Source organism: Gymnoscopelus microlampas, assembly GCF_963454915.1.
Source record: "Gymnoscopelus microlampas genome assembly, chromosome: 19".
Classification (NCBI taxonomy): Eukaryota; Metazoa; Chordata; class Actinopteri; order Myctophiformes; family Myctophidae; genus Gymnoscopelus; species Gymnoscopelus microlampas.
The window spans coordinates 10,715,189-10,735,369 of record NC_139956.1 but is presented as its reverse complement, the minus strand read 5'-3'; the positions used below and the strand labels follow the sequence as shown (position 1 = coordinate 10,735,369).

Below are 20,181 nucleotides of genomic sequence, written 5' to 3'. Positions count from 1 at the left end.
ATCGCTAATTCACTAATTAACCCATTCAATCCGGGAACGCATATTATGTGTCATTTTAGATTTCTTTGGCTATTCAAAAATAGCAGATAAACAAGCTCATAGAGTGCCGCGCTATGAGCTTGTAGATCTGCTATTTTATATCTTTTTTTTAAAACAGTTGTAAAATATTTTAATCCAGGGACCCCTAGAAACAAAGATTTGAGTTACGAACGTTCGCTTTAAAAATATATATATTCAAAGATTTGCACACATTTTCACAATTTATTTAAAAAAATAGCAGATATACAAGCTCATAGCGCGGCACTCGGTGCCGCGCTATGAGCTTGTATATCTGCTATTTTTGAATAGCCTAAAGAAATCTTTAAAATGACACAGATGCGAGTTCCCGGTCTTTAATGGGTTAAGTAGCTGAGAAAGGTAGCTACAGCAGATGTAGTGGCAGCTGACTGGCATGTGAGGACACGCCCCTACATCTCTCCACAGGTTGCAAAGCCGCTAGACAGTTCATCAACAACGGGGGAGGAACAACAACATGGGGAAGCAAAGTGAGGAAAGTAAAGTGAGAAGAGGAACTGACAATGACTTGCTTTTATTTTTTGTCCAGATGCGCTCACGGGCTATTGGAATACCTGAGCTCCTTATTTAAACCCGTTAAGGCCGGGAGAAGCATCTGTGTCATTTTTAGATTTGAGCAAAAAGAAATTACACTTTGGCTATTCAAAAATAGCAGATATACAAGCTCATAGCGCGAAAAATCAATAAAATGTGTGCAAATTAAAATATTTATATTCTGCGGTGGTTGTAGCTGGTCTACCTTGCTCTTCAATTGGGAAATGTTGATCCTGTGGTCACGTATAGGACCACTACTGGTTGATAAGGGGTATTGCATTGAGCGGAAAGTCATAAAATCTCCCCAGCCCAAATGAGCTTTCTGTCTTAGCTCAGCAGTAGAAGTTTCGGCACTCGCACAAGAGACCCAGGGTAAGATCCTGGGTAGAACATAAATCAAGCTGCTTATGTTAACCCATTAAGACCTGGAACTGTGTCATTTTTTGACTTGAGCTAAAAAGCATTATATTACACTTTTGGCTATTCAAAAATAGCAGATATACAAGCTCATAGCGCGGCACCGAGTGCCGCGCTATGAGCTTGTAGATCTGCTATTTTTGAAAAATCGTGAAAATGTGTGCAAATCTTCTGAATATATATATTTTTAAAGCGAACATTTTTAACTCAAATCTTTGCTTCTGGGGGGTCCCTGGAACAAAATATTTTGATAGGGGTCCGCGGCCAAATACATATAATTTTGGGGGTCCTTGACATGAAAAACATTGAGCACCACTGATATAGAAACATAGGTTTTTCAGAAAACTGTTGAGATTTAGGAGACATGTAGAATCGGCTTCAGGTCTCAATGGCATGAGAGACATAATCTAATGTCTGGCCAGCAAAGACGTTCGTTTATAGACGGCCTTTAGGTTACAGTGAGAAGTGAACTGCATTCGGTACAGAGGGGTAGGTGATCCAGTCCTCATGGAATATGCTCACAATGCTTTTATACCATGCTCTTAGGAAGTAGATTACCCGTACCTGCAACTGATGAAAAATTCATCTCAATTTGACGGAACAATCTGTAAACAAGGTATCCCTTATGCACGTAGGTCATTGGTTCTCAAAGTGGGGTCCGGGGACCCCCAGGGGTACTTGAGGGGGTTCCAGGGGGTCCCCAGCTAAATGATGGATAGTAACCAAATCGACCCTTATGGGTCTGTAACTCTGAGAGTGTACAAATGGAACCAAATGGACCCTAACGGGTCCATTTGGTTCCATTTGTACACTCTCAGAGTTAAATTAACATAGATTTTACAATATAAATTGGGGTCCCAGGGATAGAAATGCCATTAAATGGGGGTCCGTAGCCTAATGCATGTCAAACTGGGGGTCCTTGAAATTAAAATGGTTGAGAATCACTGCTAGAGAGCCGTAAAAATCGTCTCTTATGGGGGTCCCTGGCTTATCTTTTCGAATGGGGGTCCGCGGGCTGATAAGTGTCAATTTGGGGGTCCTTGACATGAAAAAGTTTGAGAACCACTGCCTTATGCACGTAGGTAACCTATATACCACGCTCTTTATGACAACAATGCAGTCGTGCGAGAACGAATAAGGCTGCCGTGTAGTTGTTGAAATGGTCCAGGCATTACCGTACCATAGACTCCCTTCCTTTTCCTGTCACATAAAGGAAAGCATCACAGTGGGCTTGGCTTCCTTTGTATCGTGTATCGTGCACATAGGCTTGTTGTTTGCTCTGCACTGTTTCCTCCAAAGCGTCTCTTTCTCCCCCTTTCTTTCACACCCTGAATCAGCAGGTCCCTTCGGTAAACAAGGTGAGAGTGATTCTTGGATTTGCATATTCCCGTATAAATTATATTGCATTTGCGTGATAAGCACTGCTACGCTGATGCCGGCGTGTTATTTTTTCCGACCTCGTTTTTTTTTTTTGCCTTTTTCTTGTCTTTCCACAACATTCACACACACGCTGCTTCACATTAACCCTGATCATCGGGGGACTGTGTGGCGAGCGTGAAAGTGCCGCTCAGAATTCATGTTTTCAGGGATGGAGAAAGAAAAAAAAGCAACAACAACCCATCAGCGTTGCGTTGCCCCCCCCCGGCAGGGGGCCTGGTGGACTCGCAGTCTCCGTCGAATGGTTAATTCAGGGCTGATAATGATGCATGCTCATGTCCGCCAAACCAAGGACAAGGATGACAGCCGCACGCAACAGGAGGGACCGCGGGGGGTGGGGGGGGGTGGGGGGGGGAAGATAAAGGAGAAAGCAAGACTGCAAAGGACCTGATGGTTTAAGAGATGAGGAGGGGTTGTGGGGGGGGATGTGATAGGAGGAGAAGAAGAGGAGGTACTAGAGATGAGAGCTGATATATGAGACCACCAGTGTGTTGAGTAGCTACTATGTGTATATTGGCTTGTTGTGTCCACTTGTCCAGTGGATGAGAGGTCAGTATGAGTGAATGGATGGAGTGTGTGCATTTCAGACAAAATAAACCATCCGGATTAATTTGCACGGTTGCATCTCTCCTTTTCAATAATGAGCCTCATGCCATGCAAAAGAATTAACCCATTGAGACCTGAAGCCGATTCTACATGTCTCCTAAATCTCAACAGTATTCTGAAAAACGTATTTTTCTATATCAGTGGTTCTCAAACATTTTCATGTCAAGGACCCCAAACATTATATGTATTTGGCCGCGGACCCCCATCAAAATGTTTTGTTCCAGGGACCCCCCAGAAGCAAAGATTTGAGTTAAAAATGTTCGCTTTAAAAATATATATATTCAGAAGATTTGCACACATTTTCATGATTTTTCAAAAATAGCAGATCTACAAGCTCATAGCGCGGCACTCGGTTCCGCGCTATGAGCTTGTATATCTGCTATTTTTGAATAGCCCAAAGTGTAAAATAATGCTTTTTAGCTCAAATCTAAAAATGACACCGTTCCAGGTCTTAATGGGTTAAGTGACCGTAAAAAAAGAAAAAGAAGGATCTTTTCCATTACAGTCACATGTTCTGTATAGGCCCAGAGCCTCTTCCTCCACCAGTTCAGCTGAGGAAGGCTCTTTTTTTCTCCCCCCCTTCATTCCCCTTTATACTTCCTTAGGAGAATTGGGCTGGTTGGTATATTTTGGCTGCGAAAAGGCAGCCGGCGCCGGACGGCAGGGGCATGAATATTCCAAATGACTAATGTTGCACATGCTTATTTTTGACATATCTGGCTTCCGCGGGGAAATAAAACACTTCTAATGCAAGGGGACCATCTGTTATCTGTTGCTGGTGTTGCAGAGCTAGGCGGGCTCAGCATGCGCACATTTGCTCACGCGTACGCGCGCGCACACACACACACACACACACCGAGATGCACGCTACGCAGTTAGACGTGCTCTGACACTCACGAACACACACACATAGATAGACAGACTGACATAGCCGTGGCAGTGAGAGGCAGGCGTAGAGATGGGGAGACACATGTGAGCACAGCACACACACATCACACGCACACACACAGCCAAGCCCCACGTGCACACGTGTACAAACAGCAGAATCCGCCGGGGAGCAGGCACAACAGACAGGCTCTAAACTCCTATACAAATTGCACGCTCTTTTTTTTAACCCTCCAAGACCTGGGACGCATCCGTGTCATTTTTAGATTTGAGCTAAAAAAAAGCGTTATTTTACACTTTGGGCTATTCAAAAATAGCAGATCTACAAGCTCGTAGCGCGGCACCGAGTGCCGCGCTACGAGCTTGTAGATCTGCTATTTTTGAAAGATCGAGAAAATGTGACCAAACCTTTGAACATATATATTTTTAAAGCGAACATTTGTAACTCAAATCTTTGCTTCTGGGGGTCCCTGGAACAACATATTTTGAGATGGGGTCCGCGGCCAAATACATATAATGTTTGGGGGTCCATGACATGAAAAGATTTGAGAACCACTGATATAGCAACATAGGTTTTTAAAAAAAAAACTGATTAGAAGACATTTTGTAGAATCGGAACCTTTTTTTTTTTCTTACATTTTTACCCAGTGCCAATTGCCTATGTAATCCTGGGCGCTACACTCCCTCTGCCATCCTAGGGAGGCCAGGGCCGAGCGAGCTCATGCCTCCTTCAATGCATGAGAGCCAACTGACCTTCTTGGGAACCTTCTCAGGCCTTAACGGGTTAATTCAGTGTGTTTGTCAGATGTGCCGTAAATCCCGGCAGCGGCAGAGGCTGACGGGGAATATACACATTTTTATGTCGGCCATAAATACCGCGGGCCTGGCTTCTAACCGCGGCTGGAGCATACCGTTGTTGTCGGGTGGAAACCTTGTATGTCCAAAAAAAACGTTCCTTTTTCATAATTATTTTTAAAAAACATTTTAAACTAGTGAAAATAGCCGATCTGCAAGCTCACAATGCGTCGCATCGTGGCGCGCTGTGAGCTCGTAGATGGGCTATGTTGTTCGCTACTCCTGTGCGACGCTCTTGTAATGATGAGGTGGGGCGTTAACTTAACCCTTTAAGACCGGGAACGCATCTGTGTGTCATTTCAAGATTTCGTTGGCTATTCAAAAAATAGCAGATATACAAGCTCATAGCGCGGCACCGAGTGCCGCGCTATGAGCTTGTAGATCTGCTATTTTAGAAAGAAAAAAAATCTGGAAAATGTGCGCAAATCTTTATATGTATATATTTTGTATATATATTCATTTGTAACTCAAACCTTTGCTTTTGGGGGTCCCTGGAACAAAACATTTTGAGATGGGGGGAAATGTTTTCTAAATCCTAACAGTACAGTATGTCGCTATATCAGTGGTGCTCCAACTTTTCCATGTCAAGGACGCCCAAAATTATATGTATTTTGGCCACGGACCCCCCCCCCCCCCCATCTCAAAATATGTTTTTCCAGGGACCCCCAGAAGCACAGATTGGAGTTAAAAATGTTCGCTTTTAAACATATATATATAGCAGATCTACAAGCTCATAGCTCGGCACTTGGTGCTGCTATATTTGAATAGCCAAAGAAATCTAAAATGACATAGATGCGTTCCCGGTCTTAATGGGTTAAATAAAAACATAAAATGTTGAAATATGGGGATACGAGGTTTCTGGTGGACAGCAGCGATATGCTGGTGGTGGTATAGAGGGGCGTAAACTACCCGGATCACCTTGAAAACAAAACAGTACCAGGCGGCGCACACAACCTTCACTGGAGTGAGCCACACATCTAGAGTTAGTGTGTTCTCTCTTAGATTTAGTTTTGAATTATGACCGAGGCAGGCAGGCGGGCGGGCGGGCAGCTCCCCAGGCCCGGTACGGTAACAACTGCAATCTTGCATTCGTACATAGTTTGTTGTTTTGCAGCCAGAGTCGAGCTTGCTTGCGTTCTTTTCCAACCTTTTATAAAAGCACCACACATGAGGAGGCATCAGGGATAACTGGCTTTGTGGTACTGTATATACAAATGGAATGTAATGTTTATGAAAAAGTTCACGATGTAGTCATCACTGTGTTCTGAAAATGAACATTGGCACAAATATTGTGCTTAACCCATTAAGACCTGAAGCCGATTCTACATGTCTCATAAATCTCAACAGTTTTCTGAAAAACGTTTGTTTCTATATCAGTGGTGCTCAAACTTTTTCATGTCAAGGACCCCCAAAATGATATGAATTTGGCCGCGGACCCCCATCAAAATATTTTGTTCCAGAGACCCCCAGAAGCAAAAATTTGAGTTACAAATGTTCGCTTTAAAAATATATATATTTCAAAGATTTGCACACATTTTCACGATCTTTCAAAAATAGCAGATCTACAAGCTCATAGCGCGGCACTCGGTGCCGCGCTATGAGCTTGTATATCTGCTATTTTTGAATAGCCAAAGTGTAAAATAATGCTTTTTAGCTCAAATCTAAAAATGACACAGTTCCAGGTCTTAATGGGTTAATGCGAAAGTATAAGGCGAAATGAATGTGTGCACCCAATGCAACAATGTCTGGTAGGAAACGAATTCATAAAAATATTGACCTCTTCCTTTGACATAGAGCAAAATGAGCCGATAAAAGCACATGAAAATGACAGTTGTGATATAAGCGTTATAAGTGATATGAAGTGATATGAAACTCCATCTCCAGTATATTTTCTAAAGCCTTAATGTCACACTGTGTTTGTGTAACATTCATTATAGTAGACTTTTTGTTTTGGCTGGTAGCTCTGTTGTTATTATATTGGCTGTCTATGGGGCTGTTAGAACTGCGATTCACAGAATTCAGTTCAAAACAAAACCACCGAATTGCTGCAGGGTCCCCATGGCGCCAAGGATATTTTGGAAATCGACAACCACTTTGTCAGAAACGCTGATGTATTAACCCATTAATACCTGGAACGCATCTGTGTCACTTTAGATTTCTTTGGCTATTCAAAAATAGCATATATACAAGTTCATAGCGCGGCACCGAGTGCCGCGATATGAACTTGTAGATCTGCTATTTTTGAAAAATCTTGATTTTTTTTTTTTTTTTTTCTAAAAACTGTTAGGATTTAGAAAACATTTTTAAGAATCGGCCTCAGGTCTTAATGGGTTAACTTGTGCAAAATGCATACACATTTCCGGTAAATTTCCGGCGCCGAGTGTTGGGGACTAAAACGAATCTGTAGAGAAGTTGTCAAAAAAACACATTTATGTGGAATGGTTACTCTTTTCCGGTTCAGCTGCACAAAATGTCCTTTTCCTGTTTTACAAGCCATTCAGAATTGCATCCGTTTTGATGTTAACTAATCATTGTTGAGCTTCCCAGGAACGAGATTAACCACTTAAACCCCAGCACCCGTATTGTGGGGAAAGCTTTTGCAGGAAATAGCAGATCGACAAGCTCAAAACACGTTGTGATGCGACGCGTTGTGAGCTTGTCGATCTGCTATTTTACCGCGAAAGCACTTTTTTTTTTTTTACTGATCCATAGGACCCTGCAAGCATGGAATCAGTAACTGTTAAATTGCAATTAATTGCAGGCTAATTGTTGCTAGCCTGCTTTTGGATAAAGAGGAGCTGTTTTTAGCGCAGTTGCACAATTATCATTAACAGGTGTGTTAAACGTACAATTTTTTTTTTCAAGCCCTCACACAATGATGTACAACGCACTGCATATGGAATTAACGTAGTCAACTCACTTTAAAAAAAAAGAGAGAATCAATTACTGTACTTCATCATGTTGTCATGTTGCCATAGTATGCTTCCCTTTGTGCATAATATGCAGCACTTGCTTAAGCTGCTACATACCTCTCTACAGTACATTTTGAGGTTTTGCAATTTGATACGTTTTTGCATTTAACCCATTAACACATTGAGTGCCAAAAACGGTCCGGACCGTTTTTCATAATCCAAACGAGGTGTGCCAAAAACGGTTATGACCGTTTTTGGGAAAAAATATGAAACAGCACCAGGAGATATCATTTTGCGAAGATTTAGACTCCAATCCACTTCCTGGTTAACTTATGACTTCAAAAGCCTGTATCTCGGCTCCTGTGTACTTTTCTTTTTTACTATGTATTTTTTACTATTTTCAACTGGCTGCAACTATGGAACGGATTACCGAATGTTTTTAATGTTTTTCACCGGATTGTACGAGACCCCTGTGTGTGTAATGAGGGGATCACCGTGAGGACGTGATCACTGAAAATATTTGTGACTACTTGAAAAAGGTCCAAAAATGGTTAAAAATCCAGGCACTGACTGTACCCTGTTTTTAAAAAACCCTGGCACTCAATGTGTTAAGACCTGAGTTGATTCTTAAAAATGTTTTCTAAATCCTTTTTTGATTTCTTTTTTTTTAAGCAATATTTTTCAAAAATAGCAGATCTACAAGCTCATGAGCTTGTATATATGCTATTTTTGAATAGCCAAATAAATCCAAAGTGACACAGATGCGTTCCAGGTCTTAATGGGGTAACGAAAATGTACGACCTATTTTGTGAAAAAGGTATAATCACACCTGATCAGTTAAATCGTAATACAATACGTTTGAGCCACAGACTAGCCGTTTGCTTAGAAAACCGGACAGCCTGGCTCACAACAACAGCAGAGATTCAGCATGTCGAATCAAGTGTGATCCTGGAATGGCTGAAAATGCACATCAGGGCATTTAATAGACACACAGGTGAAGCATGATGGGTATGAGGAGGAACAGAGAGGGGGGGGGGGGGGGGGTGCCTAGGGGCTCAGTATGGAGAGGGGGACGAGGAGGTATAATAACTTACCGCTCTCGGCTACCTTGATGTGGTCTTCATCTATGAGGCCGTGTGGTTCCCCGTGTATGCCTTTGATCTACGGACATGTAATGGAAAGAGAGAGGGAGAGAAAACAAGGTCAAAAGATCCATACGCTGAAAAGACCTTGGCTATATCTCCTACATCATTAACCCATTAAGACCTGGGACGCATCTGTGAGATTTTTCGATTTGACGCTAAAAAGCGTTATTTTACACTTTGGCTATTCAAAAATAGCAGATATACAAGCTCGTAGCGCGGCACCGAGTGCCGCGCTACGAGCTTGTAGATCTGCTATTTTTGAAAAATCTTAAAAATGTGTGAAAATCTTTATATGTATATTATTTTAAAACGAACACTTTTAACTCAAATCTTTGCTTCTGGGGGTCCCTGGAGATAAAAAATAGACGGGGGTCCGCGGCCAAATACATATCATTTTGGGGGTCCTTGACATGAAAAGGTTTGAACACCACTGATATAGAAACATAGGTTTTTTTCAGAAAACCGTTGGGATTTAGAAGACATTTGTAGAATCGGCTACAGGTCTTAAGGGGTTAATGCATACCTGATGTGTGTGTGTGTGTGTGTGTGTGTGTGTGTGTGTGTGTGTGTGTGTGTGTGTGTGTGGGATTGGAGGGGGGGGGGCTGTAGGGAATAGTCCAGGGGGCTCGTGTGCAAGGCTCGGTGGACGGTAAAGACAAAGCACACACGATGTTACAACATACAACGTGGCTTTCATGCTGTTTGGGGGGTAACGGGGGCCCATTTATTTCAGGGCTAGTGACAGTTTAAAGATGAAAGACAACCCTCACGGATGCTGCTGTGCCAGTTTTCTGGTAAAAAAGGAATAGCTCACCCGAAAGATGACGCATTTTCTATCAATTACACACCCCATGAAGCTTTGAATTCATGGAGTGTTTATTGTTTGTTTTTGTGGCATTCCTAAGCCCATAATTTGATGACCGGCAGAGTCGGAGACTTGAGTCTCCTACTGAGCAACCACTCAGTCATTGAATTATTGGCTTAGGAAAAAACATTCATGAATTCAAGGCTTCATGTTGTGTGTAATTGATAGAAAATAAGTCCTTTTTTGGGGGGAACTACTCCCTTAACCCATTGAGACCTGAAGCCGATTCTACATGTCTCCTAAATCCCAACAGTTTTCTGAAAAACGTATGTTTCTATATCAGTGGTGCTCAATCTTTTTCATGTCAAGGACCCCCAAAATTATATATATATTTGGCCACGGACCCCCATCAAAATATTTTGTTCCAGGGACCCCCAGAAGCAAAGATTTGAGTTAAAAATGTTCGCTTTAAATATATATATATTCAAAGATTTGCACACATTTTCACGAATTTTAAAAAATAGCAGATCTACAAGCTCATAGCGCGGCACTCGGTGCCGCGCTATGAGCTTGTATATCTGCTATTTTTGAATAGCCCAAAGTGTAAAATAATGCTTTTTAGCTCAAATCTAAAAATGACACAGTTCCAGGTCTTAATGGGTTAAGGTCGCTTAAGCATGCAATGGGAAGAGCCCACACCATTCCAACAGTAACATCATTGCACACCAGCGTTGTGTTAGTGAGCTCTGGGCTAGTCGCTAACTCATTTCTCCAGTCTACACTATGGATACATAACTATGTATATTTATCCCAGACCGAACCTCTATTTGCCCTATAGCTGAGGAGAGGATAAAAAGGACCACAATGGTGACAAGCTGCTCAATCAGCGCAAGCTAAAGCCATGTCTTTCCTGGGGATAATACGGCAGCTGACCAATCAGGCGCAAGCTAAGGAACTCAACCAACGCCAAACATGGTCACCATAAGCATGGTTTCTGCAGGTGCTTTGGTCTGATTCACAGCTGGAACCAAGGAACCAAAACACCAGTGGTGGAAAAAGTACTTAAATTCTTTACTTAAGTAAAAGTACCAATACTGCAATATAGAAATACTCTGTTACAAGTAAAAGTCCAGAATTCAAAATTTAGTTGAGTAAAAGTACAAAAGTATTGGCATCAAAATGTACTTAAAGTACCAAAAGTAAAAGTACTAAATATTTGAAAATAGCCGATCTAAAGCTCACAACGCGTCGCGATGCGACGCGTTGTGAGCTTGTAGATCTGCTATTTTCAAATAGCCTATGTATAAAATAGGGCTGAAGTGGTTAATGTATGTTTCATTATATCATAGTTTATATCTGAAAAGTAACTAGTAACTATAAAGTTTTCTAATAAATGTAGTGGAGTAAAAGTACAATATTTGCCTCTGAGATGTAGTGGAGTAGAAGTAAAAGCATTGGAAATTGGAAATACTCAAGTAAAGTACAAATACCTCAAAATTGTACTTAAGTACCGTACTTAAGTAAATGTACTTAGTTACTTTCCACCACTGCAAAACACGGATCAGAAAACAGCTAAAAAGTAAACATTTTCGACTTGAATAACTCTTTCATCAAAATCTGATGCATGATTGAAGTGTTCCCTTATTTTGTTTTAGGAGCATGTACTGTAATAGTGTGTACATGCAGTACATACCGTATATTGCATAACGTACTGTATATATTAGTGGAAGGCATGAATTCTTTCTGGGGCATTCATAATGCTACAGAGGACATTATTTCCACACATGGGGGAGAAATGGGAATATAGGTCTCGTTTGATGATTTAGTGCACGTTGCGTGCTGTTGTGTTCTCTTCCACTGGGAGCCAGACTCCAATCTCGACTATTTGAGCGAAAGGCATTAAATGTGACTCACCATCTCTGAAGAGAGAAGAGGAAAAAAAAGATATCAGTTCAAGATAAATGGTGAGGTCACATTAAACTATACTGAATTTGGTATCTTTTTGGGGGTGGGGGGGTGGGTGAAGTATTAACCCATTGAGACCTGAAGCCGATTCTACATGTCTCCTAAATTCCAACAGTTTTCTGAAAAAACGTATGTTTCTATATCAGTGGTTCTCAAACTTTTTCATGTCAAGGACCCCCAAAATTATATGTATTTGGCCGCGGACCCCCATCAAAATATTTTGTTCCAGGGACCCCCCAGAAGCAACGATTTGAGTTAAAAATGTTCGCTTTAAAAATATATATATTCAAAGATTTGCACACATTTTCACGATTTTTCAAAAATAGCAGATCTACAAGCTCGTAGCGTGGTACTCGGTGCCGCGCTATGAGCTTGTATATCTGCTATTTTTGAATAGCCCAAAGTGTAAAATAATGCTTTTTAGCTCAAATCTAAAAATGACACAGTTCCAGGTCTTAACTCTTTGACTGCCAGAGTATTTACACATCTACCCCCCTTCCCTGCCAGAGAATAACATTGCAAAAATAGGTAAACTGTGAATTTTGTCTCCGTTTATTTTTTAACATTGAAGTGAATGGAGCAGAAAATCTTCGTATCGCGTTATCTCCTGCTTCCTTTGTGATAAAAAAAAAAAAAAAATTGAAAAAAAAAAAAAAAAAAAAAAAAAAAAAAATTTTTAATTTTTAATTTTTTCAAAAATCTCGTCAATCTCGTCGACGGCTGGCTGAGCCATGCGGAGAAAAACGAGAAATCTCGTCAATGGCAGTCAAAGAGTTAATGGGTTAAAAGGAAGAGACATCACATAACTTGTCGAGTATAAGACACACTGGAAAACATATCCCCAAGCACAGCATCATAGATTTACACAACTGTTTCATAGTATAAAAAAGAAAATACCCCCCCTAAGACGGGATTGACAAATGTTTTTTGTATGATCCTTGACAGTGCATTCAAGATGAAGGAGAAGAATATGAAGATGAGCAACTTTTATCCCCAAGCTGGGAACTGTGCTCATGGATGTATTTATTTATATATTTTCCCCCCATTTGATATCCAGGCCTACAGTCAAGTCTGGTGCCGCGTGAGGAGAACTCGCTAAAATAACCAAAAGCACTTAAGTAATAATAAAACATTCATGAATTGCATACCGTATGTGCAGAAGCTTTTGAAATGATGATGTAACCAAAGTCTAACTTTGATTTAATTCAATTTATTCTGACAAATTGGACCTAAGGACAAAACACAAATGCAATTTTGACATTGAAGGGTTTACAGTAACTATATTAACCCATTAAGACCTGGAATGGTGTCATTTTTAGATTTTAGCTAAAAAGCATTATTTTACACTTTGGGCTATTCAAAAATAGCAGATATACAAGCTCATAGCGCGGCACCGAGTGCCGCGCTACGAGCTTGTAGATCTGCTATTTTTGAAAATGTGTGCAAATCTTTGAATATATATATTTTTAACATATTTAACTCAAATCTTTGCTTCTGGGGGGTCCCTGGAACAAAATATTTTGATGGGGGTCCGCTGCCAAATACATATACATTTTGGGGGTCCTTGACATGAAAAAGATTGAGCACCACTGATATAGAAACATACGTTTTTCAGAAAACTGTTGGGATTTAGGAGACATGTAGAATCGGCTTCAGGTCTCAATGTGTTAACTATTTCCCTTCCCGGTATCCAGGGTTTTGGGGAAGCTACTCTGAAGACGTGGAGTTTGTTAGCAATCAACGTTGCAAGTGAACCAGGCAAATTGGCAAATTGTATTCACACACACTGTATGCTAGTGCAGAGACTGCCTCCTGCAATAGAACTGTAGCACCTACTCGAGTGATTGGAATCAGCATGACGCAAATGTGCCTAAAGAGATTACAAGGAAATGTTTTTTTATGATGGACACGAGAGGAAAAGAGGAAAGAAGGGAGGGAGGGGGTGCGACAAAAGCTTAGGGGGGAGGAAACTGAAGTTCCGCTCCCGACGATTATTCTCTCAAACGTTCAATCGATTAAAGGAAAAGTGGATGAGCTTCAAACAAACGCTCGCCATACTCGTACAAATACAGGGAAAGCTTGTGTTCTCGCCTTTTTCTGAAACCTGGCTTAACAAGACTGCCAAGACACTCTGTCCAGACGGATTTACGATCACATGCGTGGACCCAGTGCCTTGAGTTTACAGGCAAAGGAGGGGGCGTGTGCGTCATGATAAATGACAGGTGGTGGTGCAAAAACAAAAGTGATGAGGAAGGGGATCTGTACCCAGTGGTGGAAAAAGTACTCATTACATTACATTACATTACAGTCATTTAGCAGACGCTTTTATCCAAAGCGACTTACAATAAGTGCATTCAACATAGGTAGGGAACGAAACTACTAATCACCAGAGGTCGTAAGTGCATTTCCCGTAAAAATAAGCAACCAAGAGTATACCTAGCGCTAAGGTAAAAGTGCAATATATCAGCTATCTACTTTCATAAACACATGAGATAAAATAGCCAAATCAAATGAGCACGAGCTAATAGATCCAATACAACAATACAACAATAGTCCCTACAACTAGTTAACAACAAGTAGGCCAGGCAAAGAGGAAGGGTAGTGTTTCCTGAAGAGGTGGGTTTTCAGCCTGCGGCGAAAGATGGGCAGTGACTCTGCTGTCCTGACATCAGTGGGAAGTTCATTCCACCACTGTGGGGCCAGAACAGAAAAAAGTCGTGACCGTGTCGATCGACCAGAAGGACCGTTGAGTGGCGAGGGAGTCAGTCGCCCCGAGGTGGCAGACCGGAGTGGTCGGGCAGGGGTGTGGGCATTGACCAGTGGTGGAAAAAGTACTCAAATTATTTACTTAAGTAAAAGTACCAATACTGCAATGTAAAAGTACTCTGTTACAAGTAAAAGTCCAGAATTCAAAATTTACTTGAGTAAAAGTACAAAAGTATTGGCATCAAAATGTACTTAAAGAACCAAAAGTAAAAGTACTAAATATTTGAAAATAGCAGATCTACAAGCTCACAACGCGTCGCGATGCGACGCGTTGTGAGCTTGTAGATGTGCTATTTTCAAATAGCCTATGTGTAAAATAGGGCTAAAGTAGTTAATGTATGTTTCTTAATATCATAGTTTATATCTGAAAAGTAACTAGTAACTAAAGTTTTCAAATAATTGTAGTGGAGTAAAAGTACAATATTTGCGTCTGAGATGTAGTGGAGTAGAAGTAAAAGTATTGGAAATTGGAAATACTCAAGTAAAGTACAAATACCTCAAAATTGTACTTAAGTACAGTACTTAAGTAAATGTACTTAGTTACTTTCCACCACTGGCATTGACCAAAACCCGGAGGTAGGAAGGAGCTGTTCCTTTCACTGCCCTATAGGCTAGCACCAGGGTTTTAAACTGAATGCGAGCTGCTACGGGGAGCCAGTGCAGAGAACGGAAATGTTTTACTTAAGTAAAAGTATCAATACTACAACGTGGAAGTACTCTGTTACAAGTACAAGTCCAGAATTACAAATTAGTAAAAGTACCAAAGTGTTGCTATCAAAATGTACTTAAAGTACCAAAAGTAAAAGTACTAAAATGTTTGAAAATAGCAGATCTACAAGCTCACAACGCGTCACCACCGCGACGCGTTGTGAGCTTGTAGATCGGCTATTTTCAAATAGCCTAGGTATAAAACAGGGCTGAAGTGGTTAATGTATGTTTTATAATGTAAAAATGTATATCTACAAAGTAACTAGTAACTAAAGTTTTCAAATAATTGCAGTGGAGTAAAAGTACAATATTTGCCTCTGAGATGTAGTGGAGTAGAAGTAAAAGTACTGAAAACTGGAAACACTCCAGTAAAGTAAAAGTACCTCAAAATTGTACTTAAGTACAGTACTTAAGTAAATGTACTTAGTTACTTTACACCACTGTCTGTACCCATGATATTGAATCGTTATCATTGTCCCTACACCCTAATCCTAAAGTATGTTCCCCATGTTCACTGTTCGCACACGTATTTCACACTATTATTTAGGCCTATGTTTATCAATCCAAAAACAAATACTGATAAGGCAGCCCGGTAATATTAACCAATAATTTGATTAAATCTTCCCAGATGAGCCCAAGTTCATAATGGGTGGTTTTGATGATTGTACTTTACTTTGTCTACTGTACTATTCTCAGTATGTGACAAACCCATTAAGTTAGATTAAGGCTCCATCCTTAACCCATTGAGACCTGAAGCCGATTCTACATGTCTCCTAAATCTCAACAGTTTTCTGAAAAACCTGTGTTTCTACATCAGTGGTGCTCAATCTTTTTCATGTCAATGACCCCCAAAATTATATGTATTTGGCCGTGGACCCCCATCAAAATATTTTGTTCCAGGGACCCCCCAGAGGCAAAGATTTGAGTTAAAAATGTTCACTTTAAAAATATATATATTCAAAGATTTGCACATATTTTCACGATTTTTAAAAAATAGCAGATCTACAAGCTCGTAGCGCGGCACTCGGTGCCGCGCTATGAGCTTGTAGATCTGCTATTTTTGAATAGCCCAAAGTGTAAAATAATGCTTTTTAGCTCAAATCTAAAAATGACACAGTTCCAGGTCTTAAAGGGTTAAGGCTCCATCCTTAATGACAAGGCCCCCCCTGGGTGACTCAGACCACAGTACTGTCCTTCTCAGACCATCTACATATATAGACAGGTTCTGAAGAGGGAGAAGCCCGCGAGAAAGAAGAAGATCCAGGAGTGGGATGAGAACGGTGTAGAGAGACTCTGAAAGGGTACTTTGAGTCTACATCATGGGGAGCCTTTGAGGATTCTTCTGACGGTAATATGAATGAGATGACAGAAGTTGTATCAGGTTATACACAGTACAGTAGACTTCTGAGGGAGCAGTTACTCCAACAAAGATCAGCAGAGTGTACCCAAATAACCAGCTGCGGTTGACTAACCCATTAAGACCTGGAACGCATCTGTGTCATTTTTTGATTTGCGCTAAAAAAAGCATTATTTTACACTTTGGGCTATTCAAAAATAGCAGATATACAAGCTCGTAGCGCGGCACCGAGTGCCGCGCTACGAGCTTGTAGATCTGCTATTTCTGAAAAATCGTGAAAATTAGTGCAAATCTTTGAATATATATTATTTTAAAGCGAACATTTTTAACTCAAATATTTGCTTCATGGGGGTCCCTGGAACAACATATTTTGAGATGGGGGTCCGCAGCCAAATACATATCATTTTGGGGGTCCTTGACATGGAAAAGTTTGAGCACCACTGATATCCACCTGTTTCCTAGGCTTTTCACTGTGTTCCACTTCCTGTCTTTTGATCCAATGAAATCCAATGAAACCGGTCAGATGACTAATGATATCCAATGATATCCGACAGGAAGTGGAAAACACACAGCCAACAAACAGGTGGATAGAAACATACGTTTTTCAGAAAACTGTTGGGATTTAGAAGACCTTTTGTAGAATGGGCTTCAGGTCTTAATGGGCTAAAGGGGTAAAAGGAGGAACTAAATGAGGAAAAAATATGTGTTTTTCTTCCGGAAGCCTGCGGGCCAGGAAAGAGATACAGAGGGATGGTAAACAAGGAGATGTACAAGGCCAAATGCCGGCAGAAGGACAAGATACAGTGTACCCTGAATCAGTGTAATGCTAGGGCTGCATGGGCTAGCATAAAGACAATGGCAAATATCCCCTTTAAACCACTTAACCCATTAACTCTCTCAGTGCCACGCCCCGAGAGATCCCGAGTTTTCCCCGAGTACCCTCCCTGCCAGAACGAGAAATCCAGAGTTTTTACTTTTGATTGTGGTCGCGCTATTCTGTTTATTTCTCATGATCACTTTCGCTTCCTGACTCCTTCAGACTCATTGGGTTCCCGGTTTCGTGACGCAGATTCCGTTTCCGGTTCTCGTTTTTTTCCCACGGTCATTTTCGGCCAGAATAGGGAAAGTCACGTTTTTTCACACGGTAGAAAAAAACGAACGGAGAGGTCTACGTCTATTCTCTTTGGGTCTGGGTGACGATCAGTCATCGAAGTCGTGTATCACATCGTATTTTAAGCCGATCAGAGATTGTCGAAAACGTAAACATCCGGTTATGACCGGATGTCACGTGAGCCTGTTTGGGAGGGGGCGAGCGAGTCAACGAGGTGATCAATGGCTCGATTTGCTGCTCTCTACTGGTAGAACTGTCGTATGAGTTGCATACTGCATATAGACAAGCTATTTGAAAATTAAATTACAAAATAACAAAACAAAAACAAAAACAAAAAATTGCTGGCACTGGGGGAGTACTTTATGAAAATACTCTGGCACTGAAAGAGTTAAGACCAGGAACGCATCTGTGTAATTTTTGGATTTCTTTAGGCTATTCAAAAATAGCAGATATACAAGCTCGTAGCGCGGCACCGAGTGCCGCGCTACAAGCTTGTAGATCTGCTATTTTTGTAAAATTGTGAAAATTTGTGCAAATCTTTGAATTTATATCTATTTTTGAAAGCGTTAGGATTTAGATTTTGTTTTTGTTTTTATCTGCCTCAGGTCTTAATGGGTTAAAGACCTATTTACCATATCGACCATGATGCCCCAGGGGTCTGTACTTGGCCCTGTCCTTTTTCCCCCTCTAGTCTACACCAAATCTCTTTGCCAAAAATAGCCGATCTACGAGTTCGCAAAGCGACACGTTACTGTATGTACTTTTAGATGAATTATTTACATTGAATGTTTGCGTGCGTTCACAGCAAATGTTGCGGCCTATTATGACAAAGGGGATATATACGTGGTAATTAAGGGAGCGGGAAAAAAATGTGACCTTTATCCAGATGGAAGGGTGTGCCACCTGTCTTCTACCAGCAAACTGAATGAATGACTACGAGACAGGGGATGGAGACGACATCCCTGTGTGGCAAGAGATGGTCACTGCTGGGATGTAGAAAACACGTTCATTATCGAGGAGGAGGGGGTAGTACAGCCAGCGAGAGCATTAACCCATTAAGACCTGAGGCGATTCTTAAAAATGTTTTCTAAATCAGTTTTTTGAAAAAAATCTAAAACATTTTTTTTCGAGAATTTTCAAAAATAGCAGATCTACAAGCTCGTAGCGCGGCACTCGGTGCCGCGCTACGAGCTTGTATATCTGCTATTTTTGAATAGCCAAAGAAATCTAAAGTGACACAGATGCGTTCCATGTATTAATGGGTTAACACAGGAAAGAGCCCAGTGCCTACTAACATCAGTGGCAGGGAGTTTGTTTGTCCGTTTATTTGTTAGGATTTAAAACAACATTTAAAGAAGAAAACATACATTAAACATTCCAGTACTAAAGAATCCCCATATTTGAGAACATACGGTACAGTCAATTTCTTCTTATAGGCCTTTCACGGCAATGAATTGAATACCAAGGACCTCATTGGAAACAAGACCGCAAGGACTTTTTTGAACGGACCTTTTAGACAAAGTATTTTAAATGTAACTGTGCTGTTTTACTTTTTTTACCTAATAAAATATTCTATCAATCAATCAATCAATCAATCAATCAATCAATATTCAATCAATCAATCAATATTCAATCAATCAATCGGACGCTGCATTCATGATTTGAGGCATTTTGTTCCAAAAATGTGTTTTGCTAAATTAGACCTGCTGGTGGCGCTATAACAGGCCAATGTGAAAAGGGTGGCATTTTGTGGAAAAGAAAGATAATCCGGTAAGACTGTATATTAAGGTCAGGTCTATAATGGATTATAAGTGAATTTATAAAGCATTAAAATGCACTTTTAAGGCTTCATAGCACTCATTATAAATATTTTTAAATTATGCATAACAACTAAGCAGGTTTATGAAGTATAATAAGTGCTGGTCATAATGCATTATATAAGCTCAGTGGAACAGCACATTGTAACCACCAGGTAACACTTTACTTAAAAGGCTGTGTCTATAATGCATTACAATGCACTTATAAGGCTTCATAACACTTCTGCACTTCACGTCTGCTCCCTCGTTCAACGCTCACATGAATAGAATACTATAGGCCAGGCCATCATTGTGGAAAGCATCAATATTGGTCCCACTGCTCAACGTCCCTAATCCATCCTCTACTAACAACTACAGGCCCTAATTGGTAGTTAAATTGCTCGAGGGGATTGTCAAAACCTACATTATCAACTCATGTACATAAGAAGGTCCAGGACCCACTACAGTTTGCTTATCGCACAGTAAGAGGGACAGATGACACCATTGTAACACAGCGCACAAGTCCCCTTTGCGGATTGCTTTTAACCCATTAAGACCTGGAACTGTGTCATTTTTAGATTTGAGCTAAAAAGCATTATTTTACACTTTGGGCTATTCAAAAATAGCAGATCTACAAGCTCGTAGCGCGGCACCGAGTGCCGCGCTACGAGCTTGTAGATCTGCTATTTTTGAAAAATCGTGAAAATGTGTGCAAATCTTTGAATATATATATTTTTAAAGCGAACATTTTTTACTCAAATCTTTGCTTCTGGGGGTCCCTGGAACAAAATATTTTGATGGGAGTCT

The 20,181-nt window shown here is 40.7% G+C and overlaps 1 protein-coding gene across 1 annotated transcript in view; it reads right to left on the bottom strand.

Moving 5' to 3' along the window:
* LOC311034621 (glucosidase 2 subunit beta-like) overlaps positions 1-20,181 on the bottom strand; it is a 289,400-nt gene that overhangs the window by 151,993 nt on the left and 117,226 nt on the right. Inside the window, exon 10 of the mRNA XM_084042513.1 lies at positions 8,816-8,882. Within this exon, the coding sequence (XP_083898639.1) occupies positions 8,816-8,882 (67 nt within the window). The remainder of the gene's footprint in view (positions 1-8,815; positions 8,883-20,181) is intronic.